Here is a 25,744-nt window from a genome sequence, read left to right as displayed (position 1 = left end):
GCCAGTCAAACAGACAGTGGTTGTACATGTAGCACACTCCAGAAGTGCCGGTACCATCCATGGTGTCACTTCCAAAACTAGCATCTGCAAAGATTTCAAGACCTCTAGTCTTCTGACCTGTGAACCTCAGTTGGAAGTGCAGTGCCGTGAGCCCTCGCCATGCATTCTCTCTAATCACGAGAAGCGGCACAGGCATATCATTGACATGCGCCAAGCTCAGCAATGGAGCTGCGATGGGTGGGAGACGGAAGGGAGCTTCTAAGTGCAAGGGAGTGTTGGGCGGCAGCTTGTGTTCCCGGTGCTAAAAAGTCCCAAAGGCTGCAACCATTCTTCATAGGGGAGTTCCTCCACCCAGTGGCGTAGCGGCAGTTGTCAGCTGATGGAGTAGGGCTGCCATATTTCAAAAAGTTAAAATCTGGAAAAAGCTTTTCATTTCCTTTCCTTTCCTTTTGGCCAAAACCCCCCCAAAGAACAATAAGATTCAGAATGCAGCAGTCTGATTGGTCCTAGAACAATAGGATTCAGAATTCAGCAGTCTGATTGGTCCACAGGAGCCACCCAATCCAGCTCCTGGTGGAAGTGAATCCGCAACCTGATTGGCCTACAGGAGAATCCCGGAATTAGCCAATCACATGGGGCCCATTGTGTAAATAATGTATATAAAGCAGACATTCTGGGGGAACTTCCATTCCTCCTCACCACTATGAGCTGAATAAAGAGCATGAAATCCACTCTCGACTCCGAGTATATTTCACGGCACTAAAGTGGAAATGTTAGTCGAGGAATCTGCAGCGACTGTGTGCGGCAGAGGAAGACTCTGGATCAGGCAATGTTCTTGCAATGACAAGTCCTTGCGAATAAATGTACGGAGTCCAGCATTTTGTGTGCAATAAAGGCACCAGAACCTTCCCCACCTATATGCATCAAACAGAAAAGCTCGTAAATCTGATTCTGTTCGTCAGGGAGAGGTGGGTTAAGCCTGGGCTTTGGGTTTTAAAGAATTTTGCTTTTTCATTTATATTTTGCGGTCTTATTTATTGTGCGCCGCTTTGGACAATGCGTGTGGGTAAGCAGCATTCGCTTGGCTGTGGTTCCTGCACTGCGGGGGCTGGAGTAGATGATACTGTGGGTCTCCTTCAACTCTACGATTCTGTTCTGTACATAAATAAGTACACAGGCGATGAATGAAACTGGTGTGGACATTTATTTCATTTTGCACCTTTGTCAAAGCTGTAACATTCCAAACTTACATGTTGGCTAAAAGCAACTATTAAAATAATTTGTTAAAAACAACTTGTTACACGACGGGCAGATTCCATCCACAGCGGAGGACCTGTGTGGCTTCATTGATTTCAGAGGGAGAACTGTAAGCAATGCCTTCGTTCCCACCCTGTTACCAATGATGGGCCTTGAAGGTGCTTGACTGAGCCTGGATCATGCCCAATATCTCTGATGATATCCCTATACGCTTGAAATATACACAATGTCGTGTTTCTCGAGTAATTTGATGTAGTGTTCCAGCTGCATCATCTCCACCTCCATCTTCTCTTTGCGAAGTCTCTTCGGAATCGAATCGAGGAAAACGGAAAGACTTTGGTATTCGTGGTTGATCTCCTCCCAGTTTTTCTTCAGGCCCTGTGCGAAGGAAGGGAAAAGCAAACTCTAAGCAAACTTATGAAGTATGCGGCAGCAGAATGCCAAAATGTGCTTGATGTGCCTTTGCAGCCAGCAGTGCAGAAAGAAATTTAAACATGGATAAAACGAATGTATTTATTTCATAAAACATATGCACTGCTTGATTGTAAAAACAAGAACAGCCTGCAAAGCCGTTTTCAAAAGAGACAAAATAATAAAATTATCACTAAGAAAAATTAAGTACGATGATTTAAGATGTTGAAAGTTTTAAGTAACGATAGATTAAAAATAGATTAAGACTCGTATCAACTTTCTAAGCATCTGGGTAGTTTGTCTAGACAAGAATGTATTAAGCAGGCACCAAAAAGAGGACAGCCTAGGGGTCCGCCTGGTGTCAGGAGGCATAACTTGATAAACTTTTATCATGTTGCCTCTTCCTCACCTTTTCTCTTAACTAAAAAGCCCCAAACGCTGCAACCATTCCTCACAGGGGAGCCTCTCCAGCCCCATGACAATTTTGGTGTTCTTTTTCTGAGCCAACTTATTTCCCCCCATGTCCTGTCTGATCTGCGTCACCCCTGCGTACCTCCATGATTTTCTCCTTCTCTGCCTTGGAGAGTCTGGTCAGGCCTTTCTGCATGAGGGCTTGCTGGAGGTAAGCATCGCTCTCCTCCTGAGCCTTCTTGGCGTCCATTATCCGCTTCTTAATGTATTTTGGTGTCACGCCAAAATCCTGCAAGGAAAACACACTTGGATGTCCCAAACGCTGCATTGCAGAAAACGCCTGAACACCCCCTGATCCTCTCCTCCAAGCCCACAAAACATGGCAAGAAATTGACCGAGAAAATGTTCACTGTAGGAATAAACACAGCGGCCAATACTTTAGTTTGGGTACTATGGATATATATATGTATGTGTGTATTAATCAATTATTCGCCCAGTGAATCAGATCATGAGCAAAATGCGAATAAAAGAAAACCATTTAATAAAAATAATAATAACAAAAAAGTATTACTTATACTCCACCCATCTGGCTGGGTCTCCCCAGCGACTCTGGGCAGCTTCCAACAGGATATTAAAAACACAATAAAACATCAAATATTAAAAACTTCCCTAAACAGGGCTGCCTTCAGATATTTTCTAAAAGCCAGATAGTTGTTTATTTCCTTGACATCTGGTGGGAGGATGTTCCACAGGAAGGCCCTCTTGGATTAGCATCTTTGCTGAGTCTATGTAAGGCCTCTAGAACCTTAGCAACACATTTTAAATATTATTTTAGCCAAAGCATCCGAGATTTTTAAATGTGCCTAGAGAAGGGCACCTCCAAGGAGGGCTGAGAGAGACCCCAAATCTGAAAATCCTGGAGAGCCTTTGCTGCAAGCCAGTGTAGGCAACACTGGGCCAAATGGTCCAAGAGTCAGATCCAGAAAAAGCAGCTTCCTGCGCTCCTCTGAACCATACCTTTTTGTGGAGGTATCTTTGAATGAGCCCCGAATCATCCAGGAGGAACTTGTCTCCCTTCCGCACGTCCACACATGCCCGGAGAGGCTTCTTGGCCACGGCCATGATGGCCTCGGCAACGTTTGAGGAGATGTAATCCTTCTTGCTTCGGATGCCCATGATGGGGTGGTCGTTCCTCTCGGGCACATTCAGCCCTGGCGGCTTCTTCATGCCTTGGTTCCTTCTTCCTGCATTGTTTTGGAAAAGCCACACGTTTGCAACTGTTTTATCAGCAAAGAACTGCCTTGGGGACTCTCTGGCACACAGGCCCTCTCCCCTGCTGAGGTTTCTGGCAACTGGGATTCAGAAGCATCACTGCCTCCAACTGTGGAGGGCAGAGCAGAACCACCCTGGCTCAAGGCCACCCATAGATATCTCCTTCATGAATGGTTCCCCCAAAGAATTGTGGGTGCTGAGAGTTGTTGAGAGATCCTTATTCCCTTCCCAGAGTTACAGTTTGGCTGACAGGAGCGAGCCAGCAGTAAATCACACTGAGCAAGTTGGAGTTAACTCCTTAGTAGCAAAAGCAGGATGAGGTGAACTGATCACAGCAGGAGGGGGAGACACCCATGACTCTTCACCATCCAGACCCATCTCTGCCTCTTGGTCTCCTTCCTCTCCTGCTTCAGCTTCTGCCTCTGAATTTGGACTCCTCTCTGCCACAGACTCTCCCCGCTCACTAAGCCCTGTTGCCTCTCCAGCTTCTGATACCTCCTCTTCCCAGTCTTCTCCCTCATCTCCTTCTTCCCACTCATTGTTCTCCCACCACCCCTCCCTGGGCGCTGAGCCTTCTTTCCTTGGTGGTTCCTTATCTGGTTCCTCCCACCATTCCTCTGCTCCCAACGTAGGTGCCGAATGTGTGGGCTTGTGGGTCCTCCAGGCCTCACAACATTCCCCATGAAGGGGCAGGGCACCCACAATTTTTTGTCCCACCAGGGAAAAGGCAAGGTATACAGAAATAAACAACAACAGCACAGTTGCACACTGGGTTCACTTGCAGCCCCAGAAGAAAGCAGAACTTTTCTAGGTAGGTCTGGTCTGGTCCAGTGTCCAGCTTGTTCTCTCAGACCAGATGCAGAATCCTAGAATCATACAGTTGAAAAGTTGGAAGGGACACAAAGGGTCAACTAGTGTAACTCCCCGCAATGTACAGAACATGCAAAGTGGTGGTTGTGGCATCTTTCCCTCCCAGAGACGGTGGTCCTCTCTCAAATGCTTTCCAAGAGGATTGGGAGAGACCCACAGCACAGAAGATTTAAATGGCTCCAGAGATTCGTGCTTCCAACGAACCTCACCCCGGCCCCACGGTTCTGCTAAAACGTACGCTTTAAGAGCTTGGGTTCGTTGGCATGCTTCCGAAGAAACTCTCTCGGAGTGGGGATGTAGAGCTTGGGGATGCCCATGGTTTTGGAGGGCGCCGTCTTCCTCTCTTGGATTTCGCGTATCACAGTTGGCTTGAAGGTCGACATAAACCTTTCGTTCAAGAGGTAGCGGAAAGAAGCACACCATTTATATTTCAAGAGTCATTGGCTGACTGTCAGGCAAAGTGGGGCAGCTGTCTCAAGTGGCAGGTGCTGGGGGGTGGGGTGGTAGTGGGAGCCATTTGGGGCTGAAGGACTTTAAATAAATAACTAAAGGTAAATAAATAAAGCAAAGAGCTCCCACTACAGTCAACAAGACTAGCTTGCCCCATTGATCTCACTAATGCCTACGTTCGACTGACTATGGCTGGATCCAACCCACCAAATTAATTTCCTTTAAAATGATTTGGAGTGTGGTGAGAGCCTCTCTGTACTATTTCCCAAGGGGTGTTTTAAATTTTTTAAAAAAATATTTGCTAGTTTGCCCCCATACCTGACAGTCTTGATAGGTTTTTTCTCCTCTTTGGGAATCAGGTTGTAGATAATCTCCTCGGCATAGAAGGCAGTCATCTTCAGGCTTCAGGCAAAAGTCCTGGAGAGAGCTGCATTGAAATTGCACAATGCAGAGGTTTTCAACCTTTTTGAGTCCATGGCTCCCTGGACCAACTGCAGCTCCCCTGTGGGGCTCAGGAGCCCAGTTAGGTCACCCCTTGCCTGCAGAGCTGGCAGCTGCTCACCCCTTTTCGGACACCCTCCCTTGTGGAGTGATTCCTCAGCCTCCTCTCCCCTCTCCTTGGGAGTCCTCTGGGCAGCTGCAGCCCCTGGTCTCTGAGCTGCCCTCCTGCCCCATAGAGAGATGCCTCATCACCCTGCCCCACAGGGGCCTGGGACTTTTCTGTCCATTTCCAACAGCAAGGGCTGGCAGACTGGCTGGGTGGACCCCTTTGCCTGCTTGCTTGCTTACTCCAAGGCCGCCTCAACTCCTGGCAATCAGCCCCAGTGGCACCATTCACCTGGGGAGCTTGTAGCCAGGGCTGCTGCAAACAACAGCCACACAAGCCTTTGGCAGAGACAAGAGAGGGCATCAGAGAAGGGAGGGAAGGAAAGAGGGGCAAAGGCCAGGGTTGCCAGCGGCACCCCTGACCATCCTTCAAGGCACCCCAGGGTGCCACGGCACACCGGCTGAGAACCCCTGGCACAAGGCATTAGTCGAGGCACAAAGTGGGTAAGGACCAGTTTAGGAGGAGCCTAGCACTGCTTACTAAAGTGAAAAACGACTCCGGATGAGGTACAAGGAGATCTCTCCTTGTACAGCAAAACTAAATTAGGTTGAGTAAGTGTTTCCAGTTATGGTTGGATGAAGAGATGGTAAAGTGTCAGGGTGGCAGAAGACAGTTGGCCAGAGGATGAAACATCCAATATGAGGTACCATATTTTTCCGTGTATAAGATGCCCCCTATTTTTGGGGACTCAAAATTAAGAAAATGCACTATGCACTATCCGTGTATAAGACAACCCCTTATTTTAAACTTCAAAAATTTAGGGAAAAATATAGTCTTATACATGGAAAAATACGGTATATTCTTTGTCCTATATAGGGAGTTTGTCCTAATGGAAAGCTCTTGCAGACTCCTTGAACTCTGTCCTGCAATGCAGTACTGAATAATGTCTGATCAACCGGGAATATTAGTGTGAAGGCACCATATTTGAACCCCTAAGGGGAAATTTTTGCAGGGGAGGAACCAAACCCCCAGGAGAGAGGACTACTGAATCTTACAAATATGCTATCTCGGCAGCCAGACTTTTAGATGACAACAACAACAGTGGTTTGGGATTCATTTCAGGAAGTGATTGTTAGTGCTTGAGAGCCAGAAAACTGAGGGGCACAAATCTATGGTGTAACTCAGTTTGGAGTACTGCGTACAGTTCTGGATATTTTCAAATTCTACAATACCCAAAAAGGATATTGTGGAATTTGAAAAGGTTCGGAAAAGGGCATCCAAAATGACTGAGCGAGTGGAGCGACTCCCCTGAGAGTTACAGCACTTTGAGTCTAGAGGAAAGGCGAGTTCGAGGCGACATACTAGAAGTTTATAAAATTATGCCTCTCTCAAAACACCAGAACTTGTGGACATGCAGTGAAGCTGAATGTTGGAAGATTCGGGTCCAATAAAAGACGGGACTTATTCACGCAGCACAGAGTTTAACTGTGGAACTCCTGGCCACTGGAAGCAGCCATGGCCACCAACCTGGATTGCTTTAAAAGAGGGTTAGGCAAATTAATGGAGGAGGAGGAGGAGGAAAGGGCTCTGGGTGGCTCTGGGTGCAAATCCTGCTTGTCAGTTTCCTTTTGGGGCGTCTAGTTGGGCCCTGGGCAAAGAGGACGCTGGATTAGACGGGTCATTGGCCTGATCCAGTCTCCTTAGGTTCTTCTGAGTAGATGATGAACCTGGGACTGTTGCCCTGCCCCCCCCTTACACTGATGCTCCCCACAACCTCTCTTCGTAGGGGTCCTCCCTCTCCACTAACCGTTTCCTTATTCTCCATATCATTTTTGTTAAATCTTCCAAAACATTTACCACCATATACATTCTTTTTAACACTAACCGTTTCTGAGCAGATTTGAACAAGCTGGACACCCCCCCACAGCTCAGGTCGCAGGTGGCAGTTGGGATTCTGAAGGGAGGGAGGAGGGCCCCCCAGGTGTGCGCAGAGGCCCCGCCCACTGGTCGCATGCTTCTCCCAGGAGGGAGGGGCTCCAAACTCATCCTCCCCTGCCCCCGAGGCGGGCAGGTTTCTTGAGCAAGTCCACAGCCACCCTTGTGAGGGAGGACAGCAGCTCTCTTCCTTCCGCTTATGGTGGAAACATCACTTCCTATCACAATATCCATCCTATATTAACTCTCAAAGATGGACAGGCTGCCCAGAGGAAGAGAAAGAGACCCCTCCCCACGGGCTCAGATTAATGGCTTGAACTCAAACGGGTAACCAGACCTCTGAGCCCAGACTTCCTATGCAGACAAGGTCTCACTGTGGCCAGCAATTGTGCTGCAGCATCTCGCACTCGCTACAGCTTCTGGATCAGACACGAGGGAAGCTTCACATAGAGCGCATGGCAGTAACTCAGTCCTGAAGTGCTCAGTGCATGAACCACCGTGGCAAGGCTTCCCTGGTCCAGGAATGGCTGTTGGGCCAATTGTAGCTGGTCAAAGGCCACCAGAAGGTTTAAGACTCGGTAGAGGAGATGAGTTGCAGACCCCATGTGGCCCCGTTCAGCTGAACTCTCTTAGACGCCCACCTGGGATCTTCCCGCTCGGCATTCTTTCCCAGGACACTCCATTCCATTCCTCTTCCCACCCACTTTTCCATTTCTTCCCTAGCAGCGACTCAGCCTTCCTGGGCCGCTGGACTTTGGGCTGGTTAGTCTCCCCCAGGAAATATTTCTTCCTGAAAGGTGGCAGGGTGTGTACATGTTGTACTTCTTCAAACCTGGGGGTTCCTGCTACCCACCCAAATCTGCTAATATTTCTGCTTTGGGTGTTAATGTTTAATGTTTTATTATGTTTTTAATATTTGCTGGAAGCTGCCCAGTTTGGCCACCTGACAGTTCTGGATCGCAGCGAGGGGCCCGACCTGATCTGGGGCTGTCTCGACCCAATTTGACCCAAGCCCAGATCCCTCTGAACTGGCTCAGGATTTGGGCTGATGGCTGGCTGGTGAAGGACCCTGTGTGAGAAGCAGGGAAGTAAGGATCTTCCAAGGTGGGAAGCTGGGAGAAGAAAGAGAAGCTCCCAGGTGAGAGCTGGGAGGCTCCACCCCCTTCTGTGTGGGATAAGAGTTAAGATCTACCTGTCAAAGAAGACTTTGCACCTTTCCTTCTCTTCTTCTTTAGATCAGTTTGCTTTTCAATGAAATGTAATATGAAAAGTCTGAATAAAACCTTAATTATAAAATACAAGGGGAAAGGATTTGGGCTTCAACTGAATGTGGTGCCCAGCTCTGCTACCCAGCATGTCCTCCTGGCCCTATTAAAATATTGTGCTGCCTCAGGTGTGGTGGAGACACTCTCTCAGCAGTCAGGCTGGGTTAAGGTCCAACTGCTGGTCCAACCTCTGTATGAGGAACGGATGCCATCTTGTAATTCGCCTCAGGTAGCAAAATGTCTTGCACAGGCCCTGCTCAGGAGACACGGATGAGACCATTCTTAAAGAACAGAGTAGCTTTTATTTAGAGGCTGTTTCATGGCACAGCTGCAGGAAGCAGGCAAGGATCAGTAAAACATGACTCCCCAAACATGGGAGAAATCAGTGGGCAGTTGTGGTTACAGCGTGCAGGGTTCAAAATGCAAAGTGCACAAGACATCTCCGGCAATCAAGTTTCTCAGCAGTCTCTCAGTGCAGGGAAAGAGGCAGGATCTGGTCCCATCTTGTTGTCAGCCAGCAGAGGTGATCTAGTCATGCCCTAGTCGCCTTCTGGTCAATATGGCTTCTAGGCATGGATCCTTCCGACTGGATTTCTGATTCAGCTCCAGGAATTCCTTGGCAGGGAACCTCTTTGGCACTGCTGGTACAAAGAGCAATAGAATATGCTCCCCCAAAATACAGATATATCCAGGGTTAAATGCTAAGGGGTGTTTTCAAAAAGAAATTATATCCTACTGGATCTTCAAAAAGACATCTAGATGGCTAGCAATAAGAAAATGAAAGAAAAAATATTACAAGTAATCACACCCACAGAGATTCCAATCAGTCACCAGTTGAAAATATACTCTGGAAACCAAGCCTTATGAGGAACGGTTGAGGGAGCCGGGTATGTTTAGCCTGGAGAAGAGGAGACTAAGAGGAGACAGGAGGAACATCTTCATATCTGAAGTGCTCCAGAGGGTAGGAACCAGACCCATGGATTCAAGTTACCAGAAAGGAGCTCTGACTAGATATTAGGAAGAACTTTCCGATGGTAAGAGTAGTTTGACTGTGGAAGAGACTGCCTCTGAAGGTTGTGGACTCTCTTTTATTGAAGGTTTTTAAGCAGAGGTTGGGTGGCCATCTGTCATGGATGCTTTAGTTGAGTTCCTGCATTGCAGGCATTGGACTAGATGACCCTCAGGGTCTCTTCCAACTCTACAATTCTAAGATTCTATGGATAAGGAAGAATGGGAGAGAGATCAATCAGGCAGGTCAAAAGCTTGCTAGGACAAAGGGGACATAATCAGCTCCTGTCCAGAGCATTCCTGCAACACCCCAAGTTTCCAATCACGTTCCAAAGACTGCTAGGGCAGGGAGATTTATGGCCACATTCTTATGCTGGGTGGTTAGAAGCAGCACTTCCATATGAGACCCCATTCACTTTCCCTATTATTATTATTATTATTATTATTATTATTATTATTATTATTATTAGTTATTGGAGATAATACAAATCCCTGGAGAGAACAGCATTTCACCCAGCACCAGTTAGACAATAAGGTGATAGGAACAATGACTAGGAAGCATTTTGTCTGCAGCAACAAAGGGCTCCTTCACACTTCTGTCTGTTCCGTGCCTGGGAAGCATGGTTCCAAGCAGTTTTCCTCTGTCTCACACTTTCCAGGCACAGCTCCAAGCAATTTTGTCTTTGCCCCACTGCTTACCCCCAGCCTGCTCTTTAGCGCTAAATCAGAACAAATGGCATTCCACGGAAAACCCGATTTCTGTTAGTTCTGATTCAGCACTAAAGGTTTCCCCGAGCGAAACTGGCCGGGCAAATGAAGAAGTGGATAAGCTCACCTCACAACGGCTGCAAATGTTTCCATAACCACCTTCACCCAAATACGCACAGAGAGCAAGAGACTCTGGTCTGAATTACACTCACAGAACCTGAGCTCTCTGCTGATAGCCAAAAGCAAACAAAGCGTGCCTGAAAAGCTATATATGATCCCCTTGTTTAAACCAGTTTGGAACAACTTCCCCCCAGTTCCTAAGTTTGCCTCGAGAGGCCTTTTTTACTTCAGTTTGATCATACAGCTTCTGCTCTCCAGGCAGCAGAGGCTCCTTGTTGGCAATTTTCTGTATTTACTCAGCTACTTCCCTCACTTCCTTCAGGGACCGGATTCGCTGCTGATATCCAGGCTTCAGCTCCTGTTCTTCGGACATGATGAGCAGATCAATGTACTCTGGGGTAGAGAGTGGGTTGGGCTTCAGTGCAATCTCCTGAAGGCGCTGGAGGCTTTGAGATGATTTCTTGATGAGCTCTTCTAAGATGTGTTTCACTTCTTCATATTCCTCATTAAGCTTTTCAAGCAATTTCTCTGTGGTCATCAGCTCACCAGAGGCACGTTCATACTTTTGCTTCAGTTCTTCATAGGTCCTTCTCTCTCTTTTTGTGGTATATTCAAATTTGTATTTCTGATTGTAGTGCACACTCCACTCACACTGGCGTGGACAGACTCTGCATCTTCCTGTGCTGCTATTGATAGCTGCACAACCATGCTTATCTTCATCTCTAGGAATTCTACAAGGATAGTGACAGGTGAAGTGACAATTCATGCAATTAGTTATGTATTTTCCCATGTCAGATATATCCTTCTTCACTGATACAGTTACCTCTACCTCATATGTAAAGTTTCTGTTTGCCGCCATGTCAACCTTGTGCTTGTCCAGGGCTTCCTGCGTCTTCCTCAGTTCTTCCAGCTTGGCCAGTCCAGCTTTGATTTGGGGCTGCAACCCTTCAATAGCAGCTTCAAGCTCTTTTCGCTCCCTGAGCACTTCCTTTGTCAATGTTAAGCTCTTGCTTTCTAGCGTGTGGGATGAATCAAAGAAGGTCTTCATGCTCATGGTGCCCATTTTCCAAAACATTTTATCAAAATTGAAGTTGCCTCTGGGCTCCACTGGATTGTTGGCAAACAGTGCTGAATTGTTGAATTTGAAGTGCACAGGGGTGCCCTTGGCATCCTTAGCACATGGTACATTGGCTTCCTCAATGGCCTTGAGAACAGGAGGGGTCTGTCCATCTGCAAATGTGATCAGGACTTGGATGTTGTCCTTTATATCTTTGCCAAAGATGGAGAGCACAGAGTCAAAGATGTATTTCTGGGCATGAGTTAAACGAGCAGAAGAGGCCTGGACGACAATACAGATGGCGTCTATATGATCAGTGCCCCCTGGGGAGGAGAAAAACTCCCGGATCTGCTTTGTTATCAACTTGTCATGCTCTATTCCTCTTGTGTCTCCAAATTCTGGAGTGTCAATAATGGTGAGGGAATAGGGGACTTGGAAACCCTTGTGGTGGTGGACAACATAGGCGGTCACTTCTGATGTTTGGCTTTGAGCTTGGCTTCTGTTGGGATTTTCAGGAATAAGTTTGAATCGGAATTTATCTCCCCATTGCACACCCAGGACATAATTGATCATTCCATTGATGAGAGTGGTTTTCCCTGACCCTGTTGTCCCCATCACCATAATCACTTTGTTGGGGACCTGAATGTTCTCTTTCCCTAGCTGGTATGTTAGACAGGATCCAGAGGCATCCTGTACGGGCTTCAGTGGCAGAGCATACACTGCTGGTGGCCCATCCTCCACGCGGATGCTGTCTTGGAGGTATTTACAAGCTACTCTCTTGTCTCCTTCCAATGTGGAAACCTCAATCTCTTTGCTGGGCTCACTCTCAGCCCCACCGGCACACATGGCTGAGACTCTGAATCTGTAGGGTGTCTGGGGCTTCAGACCATCAATCTCACAGAACTCTGTTTTCTTCCCTGTTCTTTTTTCAGCCCATTCATCTTTGTCCTTGCTTTTTGCCTCTCCAGCCGCTTCACTGTAGTCCACTTTGTATTCCTTTATAACAGCTCCCTGGCCAATGACCTTTGGGCTCTCCCAGGCTATACTGATTTTGGAAGACTCTGCGATTATCACTCTCAGTTCCCCAGGAGGGCTGGTAGGACGTGTCTGTACAGATTCACTCACGTTGCTGGTCTCACAAAGTCCTGGTTTGCTCCTAGCGGTGTATCGAAACTGGTATTCTGTGTTTGGGCTCAACCCTCTCACTTGGAATGTCTCCTGACTGTCGTCAGTATTCACAATTTTCCAATTTTCTTCTCCTGCAATCTTGTACTCTACTTGATAGCTGGAGATTGAAGCCCTCCCATACTCAGCTGGTTGAAATGTCAGCTGCACACTCTCATATCCAATTCGGCCAATCAGTGGAGGGAGAGGATTTGAGGGCAGCTCGAAGTTGCTGCTGAGCATTTCCCCATCTTCATAGAGGTAAATGGAAGCACCTGGGTTGTTCTGGTCTGGGACAGAAGCCACAAGGAACCGGGTATTCTCATTTGATTTATTGACCCGGGCAAAATCTGTAATGGATTTGGCAGCTTTACGAGCATTCCGAATTCTCTCTTGGTGCTCAAACCAGGTGTTACTGTTCTTGGGTGTCGACAGGCCACTGGTGGAATTTGCTGTTTCCTGAAAAAAATCTTTCTGAAGCCAGTCTTGTAAGGTGGCTAAAAATGGTTCCTCATCATGTAAAGAAGTGAAGGTAAATGAGACAACAAACTCATTCACAGGGTTTAGCACGATTTCTTCCAGTTTGTTCTGGGAAGAGATTACTTCCATTTCACTTAGGATTCTAAGGTAAGAATTCACCAAATTAATCTCTCGTTCCTTAGCATCCAAAAACTCACTGAGTCTTTGGCTGTTGAAGGGAGACTGGTTAATGGACATTAAAATGTCCACCAGAACACTTTCCTCTTTCCCCCCTCCCCGGATCAAAGGCAGGATTCCTGCCAGGTGTTTCTGGAAAGTCTGCCTGTGCTGCTTGCACAGATCCTTGAATCTCTTGATTTTCTTCTTTAATTCTGGGAACTTTTCAGCAACAGGATTCATAGCCAGATCATTGCATCGCATGTTGATTTCATTCAGATTCTCCAAGACAGTTTGAGCATCAAAGATCAGTGCTAAGCTGATCTCACGCACCATCTTAGCTGCTCTGGAATCTAGCTTGGTCAGTGGGTACAGCCAAACTCTGACAGGCACAGCCTTCTCTCCATCCTCCCCGAGCTTTTGGGGCAGATCTCTGTAGACTTTCATGGCATCTTGAAAAGTCACCGGATTACTTTCCAAAGAAAAATCCCCATAGAACTTGCAGCTGAAATTCTCCGTTTGGGCTTTCTCCTTCTCCTCTATCTGGACAGATGCTTCCCCTTTGATAGAGACTGCAATCAAGTTGATCGCAGCGTGGAGGCTTCCTTGTATGTCTTGCACAGACTCAGAAGAAGAGACATTTCGGTCAAACACAAAGAAAGCCTGGGCTCCATACAAGATGGCAGTGACAACATGGGTGGCTGTGCCATGCTCAAAAACAGCTGGATAAATGACATTTTGGGTTCCCAAATGGCTCATGGTCAGCTGTGAATACTTGGTGGTAGCTTTGTACTGCAGAGTGACTCTGGCCTGTTTCGTGGACTTCTTGGTGTCTTGAAGGAATTTGCCTGATCCACCCACTTCAACCAGTCCCCCCAAAAAACTGGCCTTGAGTGATGCTGAGACATTGAGGGCAGAGGCCTTATCATCGATGGAGTCAGATGCAATGATTTCATATTCAGCCTTGGGTTGAGGTTTGATACACAAGTCCTTCTGAAGTGAGGCCTGGTCCCAAAGGGTGATTCCTGGGATAAAGCAGAGAAATATGCAAGGCTTGAGTATGTTCATACAAATGTAGAACACAATTAGCCTAATGCCTAAGGGTGTACAGAGAAACAAGGAGATAAAATAGACCTATCATTGCCCACAATGTCTGCACTCATGAATTTTGTCCCACTGTCATCCACAACGAAAGAGGTTTGTGCAGTTTTGTAAAACTTTGCAAAAGGCAGGGAAAATATTTGACCATATATGATAGTGGAACAAGTGTGAACATTTCATGAGCTTCTGTTGTACAGGCCTCAGAAAGGGGGTGGGCACAACTCAGCAGCAGGGATAAGATTCAGTCACCACCATTTAGGGCTGTGATCATGTCCTGATTGAGGCCCTAGAGAGATGGTGCTAGTTGTTGACTGGCACGGGAAAAAATGAGAATTCCCTGGGGGCCAAGATCCAAGTTGGGACAAAACACTTTGGTCAGAGAACCCCAGCAGATTTAAAATCACAAAATATGCAACAAAGCAAAGTGTGGAAATTTAGGCTGTCAGACCTTTAAAATATGTGCTTGTGAGTTCCTTCCAAAATAGTCCCCCCCCAGCACTGAAAAAGACCACATGTTTGGTAAGTTCGTAATGGTTTACTTAAAAACTCTCCAAAGGTCAGATTCATGTCCTTTTCCATACAGCAGTCGGAAAACACAGGGAGTAAAACTTGGCTTAGTTACAGTGGTGAAAGTTGTTAAATTATTGGTACAGGAACACAACAATGGATTACAGTCCCTCCAGGTGTCCCAATTTTCCAGGGACAGTCTTGGATTTACAGAAGCCACCCCGGTTTCTGATTTGATCCCAGAATGTTCCACTTTCCCTTAGGCATAGGACATCCTTATTTTCATCAGAGAAATGTTGGAGGGTATGGAGTTATGTGACCCCTGAGCCAAGGAGAAAAGTAACTAGACAACCTATAGAAGACATCAGAAGGCAGCCCCATTTAGGGAAGTTTTTTATGTTTAATGTGGTATTTTTCAAGGAAAAAAGAACTCTCCACGACTGCTTCCCTTGTTCTCTTATAATGCAATTGTGCCCACCTGAGAGGTGCCGGAACTGAGTTCTGGCAGGTTCTGGCTGAAAAAAAGTCCTGGTTGTTTTTACCTACAGTAATAATTGTGGAAAGATGTATTCTTAATGGCCTGCATAGGCCTGGTGGACTACAAAGGTTTTCAGCAAGCTTTAAAACATTAAAACAGAACACACCTGCTGAATCTTTATTGACAGATGTTGATGGGGATGATTTGGGCCAAGACGATGCCAGCAAGGTTAAGGAGCAAAGATGCTATCACAGGCAAGAAGACTTCTTTTTAATAAGTGGAAGTCTTGTCCAAATGAAGAGAACATAAAGGAACACAAACGTTGGCAAAAGAAGACAGTAAGGGATGTTGAAAATGAATTTGAGGAGCACGTTTAGCACTGAAACTGCACTGTTTGGGCTGACTGTTAATCTTGATATGAATAATGTTTCCCTTTTCAGTATAAGCTCTTCCTTGCACCAGCTCTACCTGGGATGAGGGCATCTTTACGACAGTCGTACAGCATCCCCAGCTGGAATGGGCGGCCCAGGGCTGGTATTTCAACCGTGTCATCTGATCTGTCCATGGCTCTGGTCCAGGTTGCTCTCCTGCCTTCACCTCCCTGCAAGAAACAAGAGATGTGAAGGACTCTGGAAAGATTATTCGGCATGCAAAGTGTGTGGGGAAAAGAGGAAGATTAGCACTACCATCCAAAGAGAGATGCCAACATGCCTTCAAGACCCCCCCCCCCCGAAAAGGGAGTTGGGAGGTAATGTCACATGGGGGGAATTAGACATTTGTATGCAGTACTTGCACATATTCAAGGCAGCTTGTGCAACTGATCTTCTTCTTCCCTCCCATCCACAGCCCCCTGTAGCAGCTGAAAACTCTATCCTGTGATCCCTGCACCCTGAACAAAGCGGACTGTGTCACACAGAATTGTAGTGGGAGGGAAATCACCCTGAAACTGGGCAAAGGGATCATGTGCCAATGGGGGCTCTGCTAGGACAGGATTCCTAGACCCAAAGTCAGGGGAATCCCACTGCAGCCCTGTATGGCAGACACTACACTATCCAGGCCCTCTGGAAAGGGTTTGGGGGGGCACAAGGGGTCACAGGAGCTGGAAGGGAAGATCAATATTTTCCATGCACAACCACTGGGTGCTTCCTACACTGAATTTCCATTTGGCCGAGAATTGTGCCTCCTGAGAACATTTCGGATGGTAGAGAAATATTCTACCACCACCAGTTTTATATCCCAGCTATCTAGCACAGTATTCAAGGAGGCTTATCAAAGTGGGGATCTCATACATGCAGCCAGCCAAATCACACAACAACAACAATAATTATGAATGATGCTGCCATAGCTAACAGCGAGATACACAAAGTAGTATTTGGCAGAAACAAACTGCAGAGGAAACAGCACTGATCATGATTAATACAAGCTGAAATGGAAGTTCCTGCTCTCTTATATTACTCCTTGTGCTGCACCAAGAAGTTCATGGCACAATGGGAGTCAAATAACACGGTAAAGGGATGGTATCCGCAATATACAAAATACTACTCCAAAATCTCACAAACTCCCTAGATGCAATCAAAAAACAATGGGAGAATGACATAGGCTATGAGATTAACCCCCCTCAATGGACCATAATGTGGTCTAAACCCCCCTTAAAATCCATATCAAAAAAGAAAAGAAAAAAGAATTCAATCTTAAAATCACCTGCAGGTGGTACCTAACACCAAGGAAACTAGCACTAATACGCCCAGGAACCTCACCAAAATGCTGGAGAGGGTCACCTCCACAGGCACATATCAACCACATGTGGTTGGAGTGTCCCAAAATCCAACTATTCTGGACAACAGCCATACGATGAATATGTAAAATAACCAAGCAAGTATTAGACATCACCCCAGAATTGGCCCTACTAAACAAGAATGCCCACTTACACCACAAAGAACTCATAACGCACCTACTCTCAGCAGCCAGAAACATAATAACCAGACGCTGGAGAGACCTGTCAGGAGTAAGCATGGACCAAGGTACCAAATAGTATGGGAAACTAGAAAAAATTGCCAATAAACTGAAACTGTCAGGGGGACAAATAGAAGAAGACGCCTTCACCCCGGTATGGCTCCCCTTTATCACATACACAGCCCAACAAGACAATGACAAAAATCTACCAACAGCATACAAATAATATGGCTAACCTGATCCAAAACACCCACCCCAGTCACACAAGAAAACAAAGACCACCACAGCCAACCAGAAATGAACAGCCACACCCTAGGCCAACCCCAACCTCTCTCACTACCAAAGGAACACAAGTGAATAGCAGAGAACCTGCACAAGCAACACTGACACAAACCCCCCATATATTAAGTAAAATAGAAACATCACCGCCCTACCCCCACTCACCTTTCCCCCCTCAGCCTCTTTCCTCCTATTCTTCCTAATCTCTCAACAAATGAAACCGATTTGTAAAAAGGAAAATGTTACATGGGAAAAAAATATGAGAGAGAGACATTGCACATACCTTTGTAAATAAAGAAAATCTTTAATAAAAATATATTTTAAAAAAGAAAATCTTTTGTAGAGGAACACAGAACTGTAGAGTTGGAAGGCACACCCAAAGGTCATCTAGTCCCACCTCCTACAACACACAGCTGAAGAATCCCTGGTGGCCATCCAACCTCTGCTTGAAAACCTCCAAGGAAGGAGAGACCACCACCTAACAGCAAGGGAGTGTGTCCCACAGTCCAACAGCTCCTTCCGTCAGCAGGTTCTTCCTAATGCTCAGCTGGAAAGTCATTTCTTGACATTTGAATCCATTGGTTCCGGTCCTGCCCCCTGGACCAGCAGCAAAGAGCCTGTTCCATCTTCCCTGTGTCAGCCCTTCAGGTATTTCAAGATGGCTCTCATATCACATCTCAGTCTTCTCTTCTCCAGGCTAACCACACCCAACTCCCTCAACCACTCCCCCCAAAAGCTTGGTTTCCTGACCCTTCATCATCTTGGTCTCCTGCCCCACCACACGTTCCAGCTTGTCAGTATCTTTCTTAAACTGTGGCGCCCTGAACCTTACAAAGTACTCCAGGTGTGTTGGAAGGGACCCCCTAGAGTAATCTAGTCCAACCCCCTGCAATGCAGGAATCTCAGCTAAAGCATCCGTTTACATTTAACCATTTCCAGTCTCTTTCTTTATTAAGACTTTGACTACGTTTCCTGTTCATTAAATGTCTCCCAATACCCTTTTCCATCTGTCTGCAAAACAATTCAAGATTAATCCCAATTGCCCTGTCTAGCCGATTCTCTTTCCAGGCATACGGTGACCACCATAGAGCCCATAACAATTTATTCTTTTCAGTGTTCTGGAACGGACATTCACTACATGCCGTCCCTAAAAGCAGCTAGTTCTGTACTGTAAAAGGCAGGTAGAGACCTTTTCAGTTTAGCTAGGCCATAAACCAAGAAGTAAATGGAATAATCAAAATGAAATTATTGTTTTCTCCAACATACACACACACACCGCTGACCAGAAAACCCGAACCAGTTGTAGTGTGCGATGTATTTACACTGGTGAAAGGAAATCTCTCCCTTTCTGGGAAAGGCTCTGGCTCGGGAGAAACCTTCCTTACAACTGGCCTTGACCGGCTGTGAACTTGAGATCCCTGTGCCTTCGCCTCTTTTGCTTTCACTTCACTTGGCAGAGCCCAGTCTGAACTCCCTGCACTCTGCGCACCAGATCCAGCCCCACTTGGAAAAATCAACCAGTCCAAAATGCAGCAGCCAGATTACTGGCCAGGCTATTAATGGGTTGGTGGAAACAGTTGCAGATTTGGCAGGAGAGTGTGGCTGGAATAATCTCCAAGCTGCCAAAAGGGAGAAGAGCAGGGCCAAGCTTACAAGACAAGGCTGCTCATGTTTGCTCCTATTTCTTTCCCTTTTCGTAGAAATTTCAATATCCAAGGAGGGCTTCCTTCAGAGTAGTATCCTTACCCCACATTCAAGGAGACCAGGACCACACCTGAAGGGGCATTAGGTACCTCCAGCACCCAGCTGTTCACCCCACCACACCTCAATTAAGCAGAGTTCAAGGCAGTACACATTTCAGCAGCACAACAGATCTGCCAAGGAAATGGGTCCTGCAATTTGCCACCTGCTCTCAGCCTCTCTTCCTGGGCAGCAGACCTTTCATTCCATCACTTTGCAAGGAGGGAAGATTCCTCCTATACAGAGTGGGAAAAGCCAAAGGTGTGAGACAGCAGAAGTGGAGTTGGAGCTGAGTTCCACCTATGCTCTGATTGCGCTTGCAGAAACTGGGCAGGTGCCAACCCTTTGAGGATCCCTCAGTTTCTCTTGACACCCCCAGCTTTCCCCCAAGATGAGGTCAAAGGAAAGGTAGGGCAGATAGGGAGAGAAAGAGATCTGATGCAGGTCTCCCCCAAATTGCGAGGATTAAGAGCAATCTCACACATGTTGCAGTCTTAAAATAGGAGAAAGGGGCAGAGAGCAGAGAAGAATAAACAATGGGGGATGCCATCAATGACTGAAATACTTTCCCATTAATTGATGGAGACTGGTAAAACAAACCAAGGGAACACACAGAAATGTCCAGGATGCAATAGTCCAGATGGTCCACATCCGCCTGCCCCCTCCCTCCTGCAAGGAAGCAACTGGCAGCAGCAGAGGAGCTCAGCGTCTTAGGAAGGTGCCATATCCTGAGTCAGGCCAGGGGTTCCCCTAGTCCCACCCCAAAGCCCGGGAGAGCCTTGCACTGCAGCCTTCATTGCTTTGCTCCAAGTCTGGGCCCTGTCAGGATGGATTCGTGGCCTTTCCAAAGAGCCAGAGAGCAGGAGGCGAGGGCATCATCAGCGCAAGATCCCCGTCACCAAGTCCCCTCTGCAATATGCCAGCTGGAACGGTTTGCAGCAGCCGTGCAAAAGAAGCCTTTGACAACAAAAGAAGCCGTGACAACTTCTAACGTGCAGACGCGTCTTACCAGAAACGTGGAAATCGGATGAATCTTGCCTCCAAGTGGCTCTCTTGCTTGAGTTTGTCTCGACTTGCCTTGGTCCCCTCTTAAAGCACAAGTCTGCTTCAGGCACAGAGGCCACTTCTCCTCTTATCTATTTGGGAGGGGACAATCACTTTCAGGGGGATAGGGAAGTTGCGAGATAGTGGGAACCCATTTCCACTCGTCAGCATTTCACTCCAAAAAGGCTCTTCAGTGGTGCATCGCAGAGTTGGAAGGGACCCCAAGGATCATTTAGTCCAACCCCTCCTGCAGCCTCCCCACAAGTCAGATCCATGCAGAATCAAGGTCCTTAGTTGCACAACCCTCCCTTTCCTGGTATCCGGACCCAAAATGGATCTATGGAAGCTAGTTGGCTTCATACAACAGGGATTGACATCACGGGGGATCTGTTCTCCCCCCTGGGCTTTTGGGAAAGAGGTTGTCAGCAGGGCCTCCATCTTGGCCTCAGATATGTGGGCTCTTGGCAGTAGAGGAAGGTTTCCCTCGACATCGAGCCACAATCAGCCTCAATTTATATGAGATTAGGAGAGAAGAGGCTTTCTGGAGCAAAAGCAGTCGACCCGGAAGGAGGACCCTGAGATGTTTGGGTGAAGGGCGGTGTACAAACAACAACAGCAGTAAATATTATCTTCCATTTTTATGCACTGTGGGGGCAGCAGCATCAGGGCCATGCTCTGGGGGAACCCTTCCAACCCCTCACAGGTGAAGGAGGGAATTCTGTGTATTCAGAGGGTGGAAGAGCTGACAGGAGTTTGCCTCCCTTCAGGCCGGCGTGGGGAACCTTGGCCCCTCCTGAGGCCGCTGAACTACAACTCCCACCACCGGGCCCTTTGGCCAGGCTAGCTGGGGCCGGGGGGAGTTGCAGTTTGGCAACATCTTTTGCGCCCCAAATCCCCCCCCCCCCGCCTGCCCCAGGGAAAGGAACCTTTTGTTTTTTGTTTTTTGTTTAAATATTTTATTGCTTTTTTCCAGATACAGATATAAAGTCAGATATACGACGAAATAAGAAAAGAAGAAAGAAGAAAAGAAGAGTAAAAGAAATCCAACTTTCCAATACATTTTTTCATAACCAACTGGACTTCCCCACGTCTCCCTCACCCTGCTTTCTTTACAATAAAAATGTCAGCAAATTAATACCTTGTTTCGCTGTGTTATTAGTACTTTCAAATAAATTTCTTTTGGGTTCAAAATAGTTATTATCCATTTACTTTTACCCTGAGATAAATACAATGTTATTTTAAACTTTAGTCCTTTCATAATCATATCTTAATTTCCAGTATACCAAATCTTGTTGTTAGAGCTATATTTTCTAAAATCATGCAGTTTCTTAACATTCATATAACATTATAACATTATAAGGAACCTTTTGGACTCCTCATGATGAACTCCCCTCACAAATCTTATTTCTTTGACTGGCCAAAGGCTCTTCCGATGGTGCTCTGGAGGGAAACATTTTGAACCTGCTGTTCTGGTGGCCTCAGGAAAAAGAGTGGGGAAATCCTAGCTGTTTCTGAGGGGAAAGCGTCTAAAATTCTCCTCAGAACCAGTCCTCACACCGCTTAGGGCAATTCACTCCTTTTGCTTCTGAGGGGGAGAGAAACTTGCACAGTCAGCTTCTAGGTTAACAATATTTGCTCTGTGATTTCTGCCCATCCTGCAGTGTTTGCATAAAACTCAAGAGCACCACTCCTTAATTCCTCTTGAAGTTAAGGAGTGGCCCTCTTGGCTCCGGTCGCCATTTCACGCATCAGAAGTGTGGGGCTGAATTGATGCTGCACCAAAATGGCTGCCCTGTCGGGGAAGGCTTTTCCAGAGGGGCTTCCAGAGAGGAGTCGGGAACCCCCAAGCCCACTCCCCAAAGTGGCCCTTCCTGGCAAGCGGAGGGAGGCTGTTTCCCCCACCATGCCGGCCTCACAAAATGGAGCCTGGGGGCGCATTGCTGAGGGGAGAGAAGAGGAGGCTGAGGGGATGCTCCCGCCTGGCCAGGGCCTTATGAAGAACAGTGGCAGGATTTGGCCTGCAGAGCAGTGCCATAAGAATGGTGGGGAGGGCAGAGGGGACCCTCGGGGGGGGGATGCCCCCCACCATTCACTCCACCCTGAACTCTGCTGACTTGGCCTTGGGCACAATGCCCACCACAAGGTGGATATTGCGGTTCTAGTGGGGGTCGCCCCCCATTTCCTGCCTGCACCCCTCTCCCATTGTACAGGCCCCCGAGAGGAGAATATGGGGCAACCAAGCCCCGTATCTCCCCTTAAATAGGTTTGTGAGCTGTGGTGGATCCTCAAATCCGGCCTTGGCTTTCCTCTGGCTCCAGGATGATCTGGCATTATTAGATACATAATATATATTTAAAAATCTGTTGGAGGTCTGGCTGTGTCAGAGCATTGTGTGGGGCTCCTCTCTCCCCTTCGTGACTAACTCTGCCTTCCCTCAGGGGACACGGGGGGCCATTACTGGGCCCCTCAATATAGGACGAGAGAGAACACTAAAAAATATCCAAATTCATTTCCTCAATTCAGAAATAATAACCGTAGGCATATAGGTATTGAACACACCTTCAAAAAGTCTAATTATTTTTGCAGGATTTTCCTCAAAAGAAGGATTTTGATTTTTCCAATTGCAAACATCGGAGCTTGTAAAAGGGACATGCTGAATGGTAAAGGTCCTTGGGGGGTCTAACGCCCTGACCATTTGGCTGTTCCAAAGGATCATACACTTGCCGGAGAGGGGCCACCACAGTGGGCTTGGACAAAGCCTTCGATTTAAGTGTCTCTACATGTTTTGTTGCCCTGTCCCACGCTGTTCTCAAAACCTTTTGCTTTTTTCTCCATTTCTCATCCTGGCACTGGGCTGCTTCTAGAACCCAGGGGGCCACATCCAGTCCTGTTTTAAACAGTTCTACATAGAATCATAGAATAGAATCATAGAATCATAGAGTTGGAAGAGACCCCAAGGGCCATCGAGTCCAACCCCCTGCCAAGCAGGAAACACCATCAGAGCACTCCTGACATATGGTTGTCAAGCCTCTGCTTAAAGACCTCCAAAGTAGGAGACTCCACCACACTCCTTGGCAGCAAATTCCACTGTCAAACAGCTCTTACTGTCAGGAAGTTCTTCCTAATGTTTAGGTGGAATCTTCTTTCTTGTAGTTTGGATCCATTGCTCCGTGTCCGCTTCTCTGGAGCAGCAGAAAACAACCTTTCTCCCTCCTCTATGTGACATCCTTTTATATATTTGAACATGGCTATCATATCACCCCTTACATACTGGAACACTCTGTCAGACTGCTTACTAGTCCATCTTATCTCTTTATCTAGAGTTTTTCTGAAGTCATCATCATCACCATCATCATCACCTTTCTCTTCACCTTCCTTGCTTGCATCACAAGGGGGTTGGGGAGGGTCAGAGGGGGGAATCTTCTCCTTTGGGTCCTCAGCCTGGGCATTGGGCGGAGAAGCAGCCCTATTTGCTCCCAGATTTGGTTGCCTTGGCGCAGTGGCTGCATATGGTGGTGGTGGGGTAATTATCTCCTCTTCTAGGACTGGCAAAACTGGTGGCTTCTTAACTTGTAGTTGTACTGAACACAGTTTGACTTGGGCAGTCACAATTCTATTTTTCCGAAGCCATGAGGGATTTTGATCCACATTGGCTTTCCAGATAGAAATATAGGGAATCTGATCTGTGTGGGCCTTGAAAATGTTACTCCATAAAATGTTGACCAAGTTTGGATCAAAGGATCCTCCAGGAGGCCATTCTGGTAAATACGAAGGCCAGTCAACTTCACATAAATGTTGGAGTCTGCTTTTTTTTGAGTTTACATCCCCACTCTTCTCCTTTCGCGGCACTTTTCCAGTTTTCCAGAAAGCTCTGTAGTGGTGTCTCAAGAATTGTTTTACTGCTTTTATTTCCCATGACTCTGGGATCCTGGGGACACTGGGACACTCAGCCCTCCTAACGTTATTTTTTTTTCACTCAGTCACAGGCCAGATGTTGCTTCCAACGTCTCACACACTCAAAACATTCACTGGAGTGTCCCCACACGCACATTCAGAAAAAACAACAACAAAAAACCCATGCACCTCCCTCAATCCCCTTTTTTACCAAAAACCAAAACCACAACCGGCAGCGCTTAGACTTCGACCGGGGCCCAGCAGACCCTTTTTGCTGCTTTTCTGGGCAACACCAAAACCAGTGGCACTTCTTCTACCCTGCTGGCGGAGCTGATCAAACTCTCTTTTTGCTCCCACCTATACCCTGTGGAGCTTACCTTGTTCCTCGAGGTACCTTCTTTCTGCACGGCCGTTGCTCTTTCTCTCCGTCACTTGTCGCGTGTCCACTCAGGAACGGGTGGCCAGTCCCTCCCACGAAGCTGGCAGGATGCGCGCTGGAACTGTTCGACAGTGGAATTTGCTGCCAAGGAGTGTGGTGGAGTCTCCTACTTTGGAGGTCTTTAAGCAGAGGCTTGACAACCATATGTCAGGAGTGCTCTGATGGTGTTTCCTGCTTGGCAGGGGGTTGGACTCGATGGCCCTTGTGGTCCCTTCCAGCTCTAGGATTCTATGATTCTATGTTGACCCGGGATCCCGAGCTGCTCGCCTTGCAGTGACGCCCTGGACCTTTTTGTCCCTCGATCTCGGGGAACGTGCTTTTTCCCGACCCGATGCACCAGAAATATGAAGCCTTTTTAATCCATGGGTAGGAATAATTGTTGCACCCGAGCAGAGACAAAAGGAGCCAAACAACACCAAGGTGTTAAATCCAGAGAAAGAGCGTTTTATTCTGCCATTGGGGGGGGGGGCAGAGGCACCTGTGTGATTCAGTTCACAAAAGACAGGCCGCTCCGAAAACATTTTACAAGCAGCTTTTATCGTTTTTTCAAACCCCTTTTTTTCCTCTCCCCCTTCACAGATTCTTACATAGAAATGTTTCTTTTCGTTCTCTGGCTCTGTTCCCGGAAGTACGTTGCAAGACAATGTACCAGGACAAGGTTATCTTGGATCTGGGAAGCGAAAAGCTTTACTGTTCTCAGCTGTAGGTTTGCTACAGCGTTTTTGTTACAGAGAGGACTGCTTAGCTCATGCTTTTTGTCCTAGAGGAAAATGCAGTTTTTAAAATGCGTACTCCGAGGCCTGGCTGGGGGGGGGGGGATTCACAAACAGTTTTTAGGGCTTTCTGGGGTAACCCTAACTGTACCCCTTCACTGAGGGGCCTAGCAGGTCCGGTTTCAGCCATTCCTTTCCTGAAGCAAATTCTGTTTCCATGGAGAAATGTTGGAGGGGAGGCCCCGAGTCCCCAGTGAGCGATGTATTTTCTTCAAGGCCTGACGCCTCGTGAAGTGATAAGAGAAGGCCTTGCAAGAGATTCTGTTAGGGATTGATTTAAAACCAGGTCCCCCTGTCTGGCCTCCCAGTGGCTTCTTGTGGTAAAAAAAATATGGCTGAGTGAAATTTGGGGCCTGTATAAGGGAGTCCTTGGAGCACCCCACAATTGCCTAGCCATGGATCCCATAGGTTCAGGTTGGGGGTCA

At 47.2% G+C, this 25,744-nt stretch overlaps 2 protein-coding genes across 4 annotated transcripts; both read right to left on the bottom strand.

Annotated features, from left to right (window-relative positions):
• Nucleotides 1–1,187: 1,187 nt before the first annotated feature.
• LOC308569696 (enkurin-like) lies at nt 1,188–7,276 on the bottom strand. The gene is made up of 6 exons (XM_081163939.1): nt 7,104–7,276; nt 4,990–5,098; nt 4,460–4,608; nt 3,097–3,323; nt 2,222–2,368; nt 1,188–1,635 (listed from the first exon to the last, which is right to left on the bottom strand). Exons 2-6 carry the CDS (start codon nt 5,064–5,066, stop codon nt 1,462–1,464), a joined length of 774 nt encoding a protein of 257 aa, XP_081020065.1. The 5' UTR covers nt 5,067–5,098; nt 7,104–7,276; the 3' UTR covers nt 1,188–1,461.
• Nucleotides 7,277–8,697: 1,421 nt separating this feature from the next.
• On the bottom strand, nt 8,698–24,612 carry LOC308569512 (uncharacterized protein). Of its 3 annotated transcripts, none has more exons than XM_081163501.1 (4): nt 24,485–24,612; nt 20,179–20,305; nt 15,666–15,798; nt 8,698–14,136 (listed from the first exon to the last, which is right to left on the bottom strand). In XM_081163501.1, the coding sequence occupies exons 3-4, from the start codon at nt 15,760–15,762 to the stop codon at nt 10,547–10,549; spliced, it is 3,687 nt and encodes a 1,228-aa protein (XP_081019627.1). In that variant the 5' UTR covers nt 15,763–15,798; nt 20,179–20,305; nt 24,485–24,612; the 3' UTR covers nt 8,698–10,546. The 3 variants fall into 3 exon arrangements, with proteins under 3 accessions (XP_081019627.1, XP_081019628.1, XP_081019629.1); XM_081163502.1 differs by lacking the exon at nt 24,485–24,612 and adding an exon at nt 21,578–21,678; XM_081163503.1 differs by lacking the exon at nt 20,179–20,305.
• Between the last annotated feature and the right edge of the window lie 1,132 nt (nt 24,613–25,744).

This window comes from Podarcis bocagei (genome assembly GCF_964188305.1).
Source record: "Podarcis bocagei genome assembly, chromosome: 12".
Taxonomy (NCBI): domain Eukaryota; kingdom Metazoa; phylum Chordata; class Lepidosauria; order Squamata; family Lacertidae; genus Podarcis; species Podarcis bocagei.
Note: the sequence above shows the minus strand (reverse complement) of the source record. Positions and strands in the feature narration are given on the sequence as shown.

What these genes read in the sequence shown, in the direction of transcription:
- LOC308569512 (XM_081163501.1), bottom strand. Translation starts at nt 15,762, where the DNA reads ATGGACAGATCAGATGACACGGTTGAAATACCAGCCCTGGGCCGCCCA. An exon ending in TAAAGATGCCCTCATCCCAG is followed by an intron (nt 14,137 to 15,665) that starts GTAGAGCTGGTG and finishes GCTTTATCCCAG; the next exon opens with GAATCACCCTTTGGGACCAG.
- LOC308569696 (XM_081163939.1), bottom strand. Translation starts at nt 5,066, where the DNA reads ATGACTGCCTTCTATGCCGAGGAGATTATCTACAACCTGATTCCCAAA. An exon ending in AAACCTATCAAGACTGTCAG is followed by an intron (nt 4,609 to 4,989) that starts GTATGGGGGCAA and finishes CTTGAACGAAAG; the next exon opens with GTTTATGTCGACCTTCAAGC. An exon ending in AAAGATACCTCCACAAAAAG is followed by an intron (nt 2,369 to 3,096) that starts GTATGGTTCAGA and finishes TTTTCCTTGCAG; the next exon opens with GATTTTGGCGTGACACCAAA.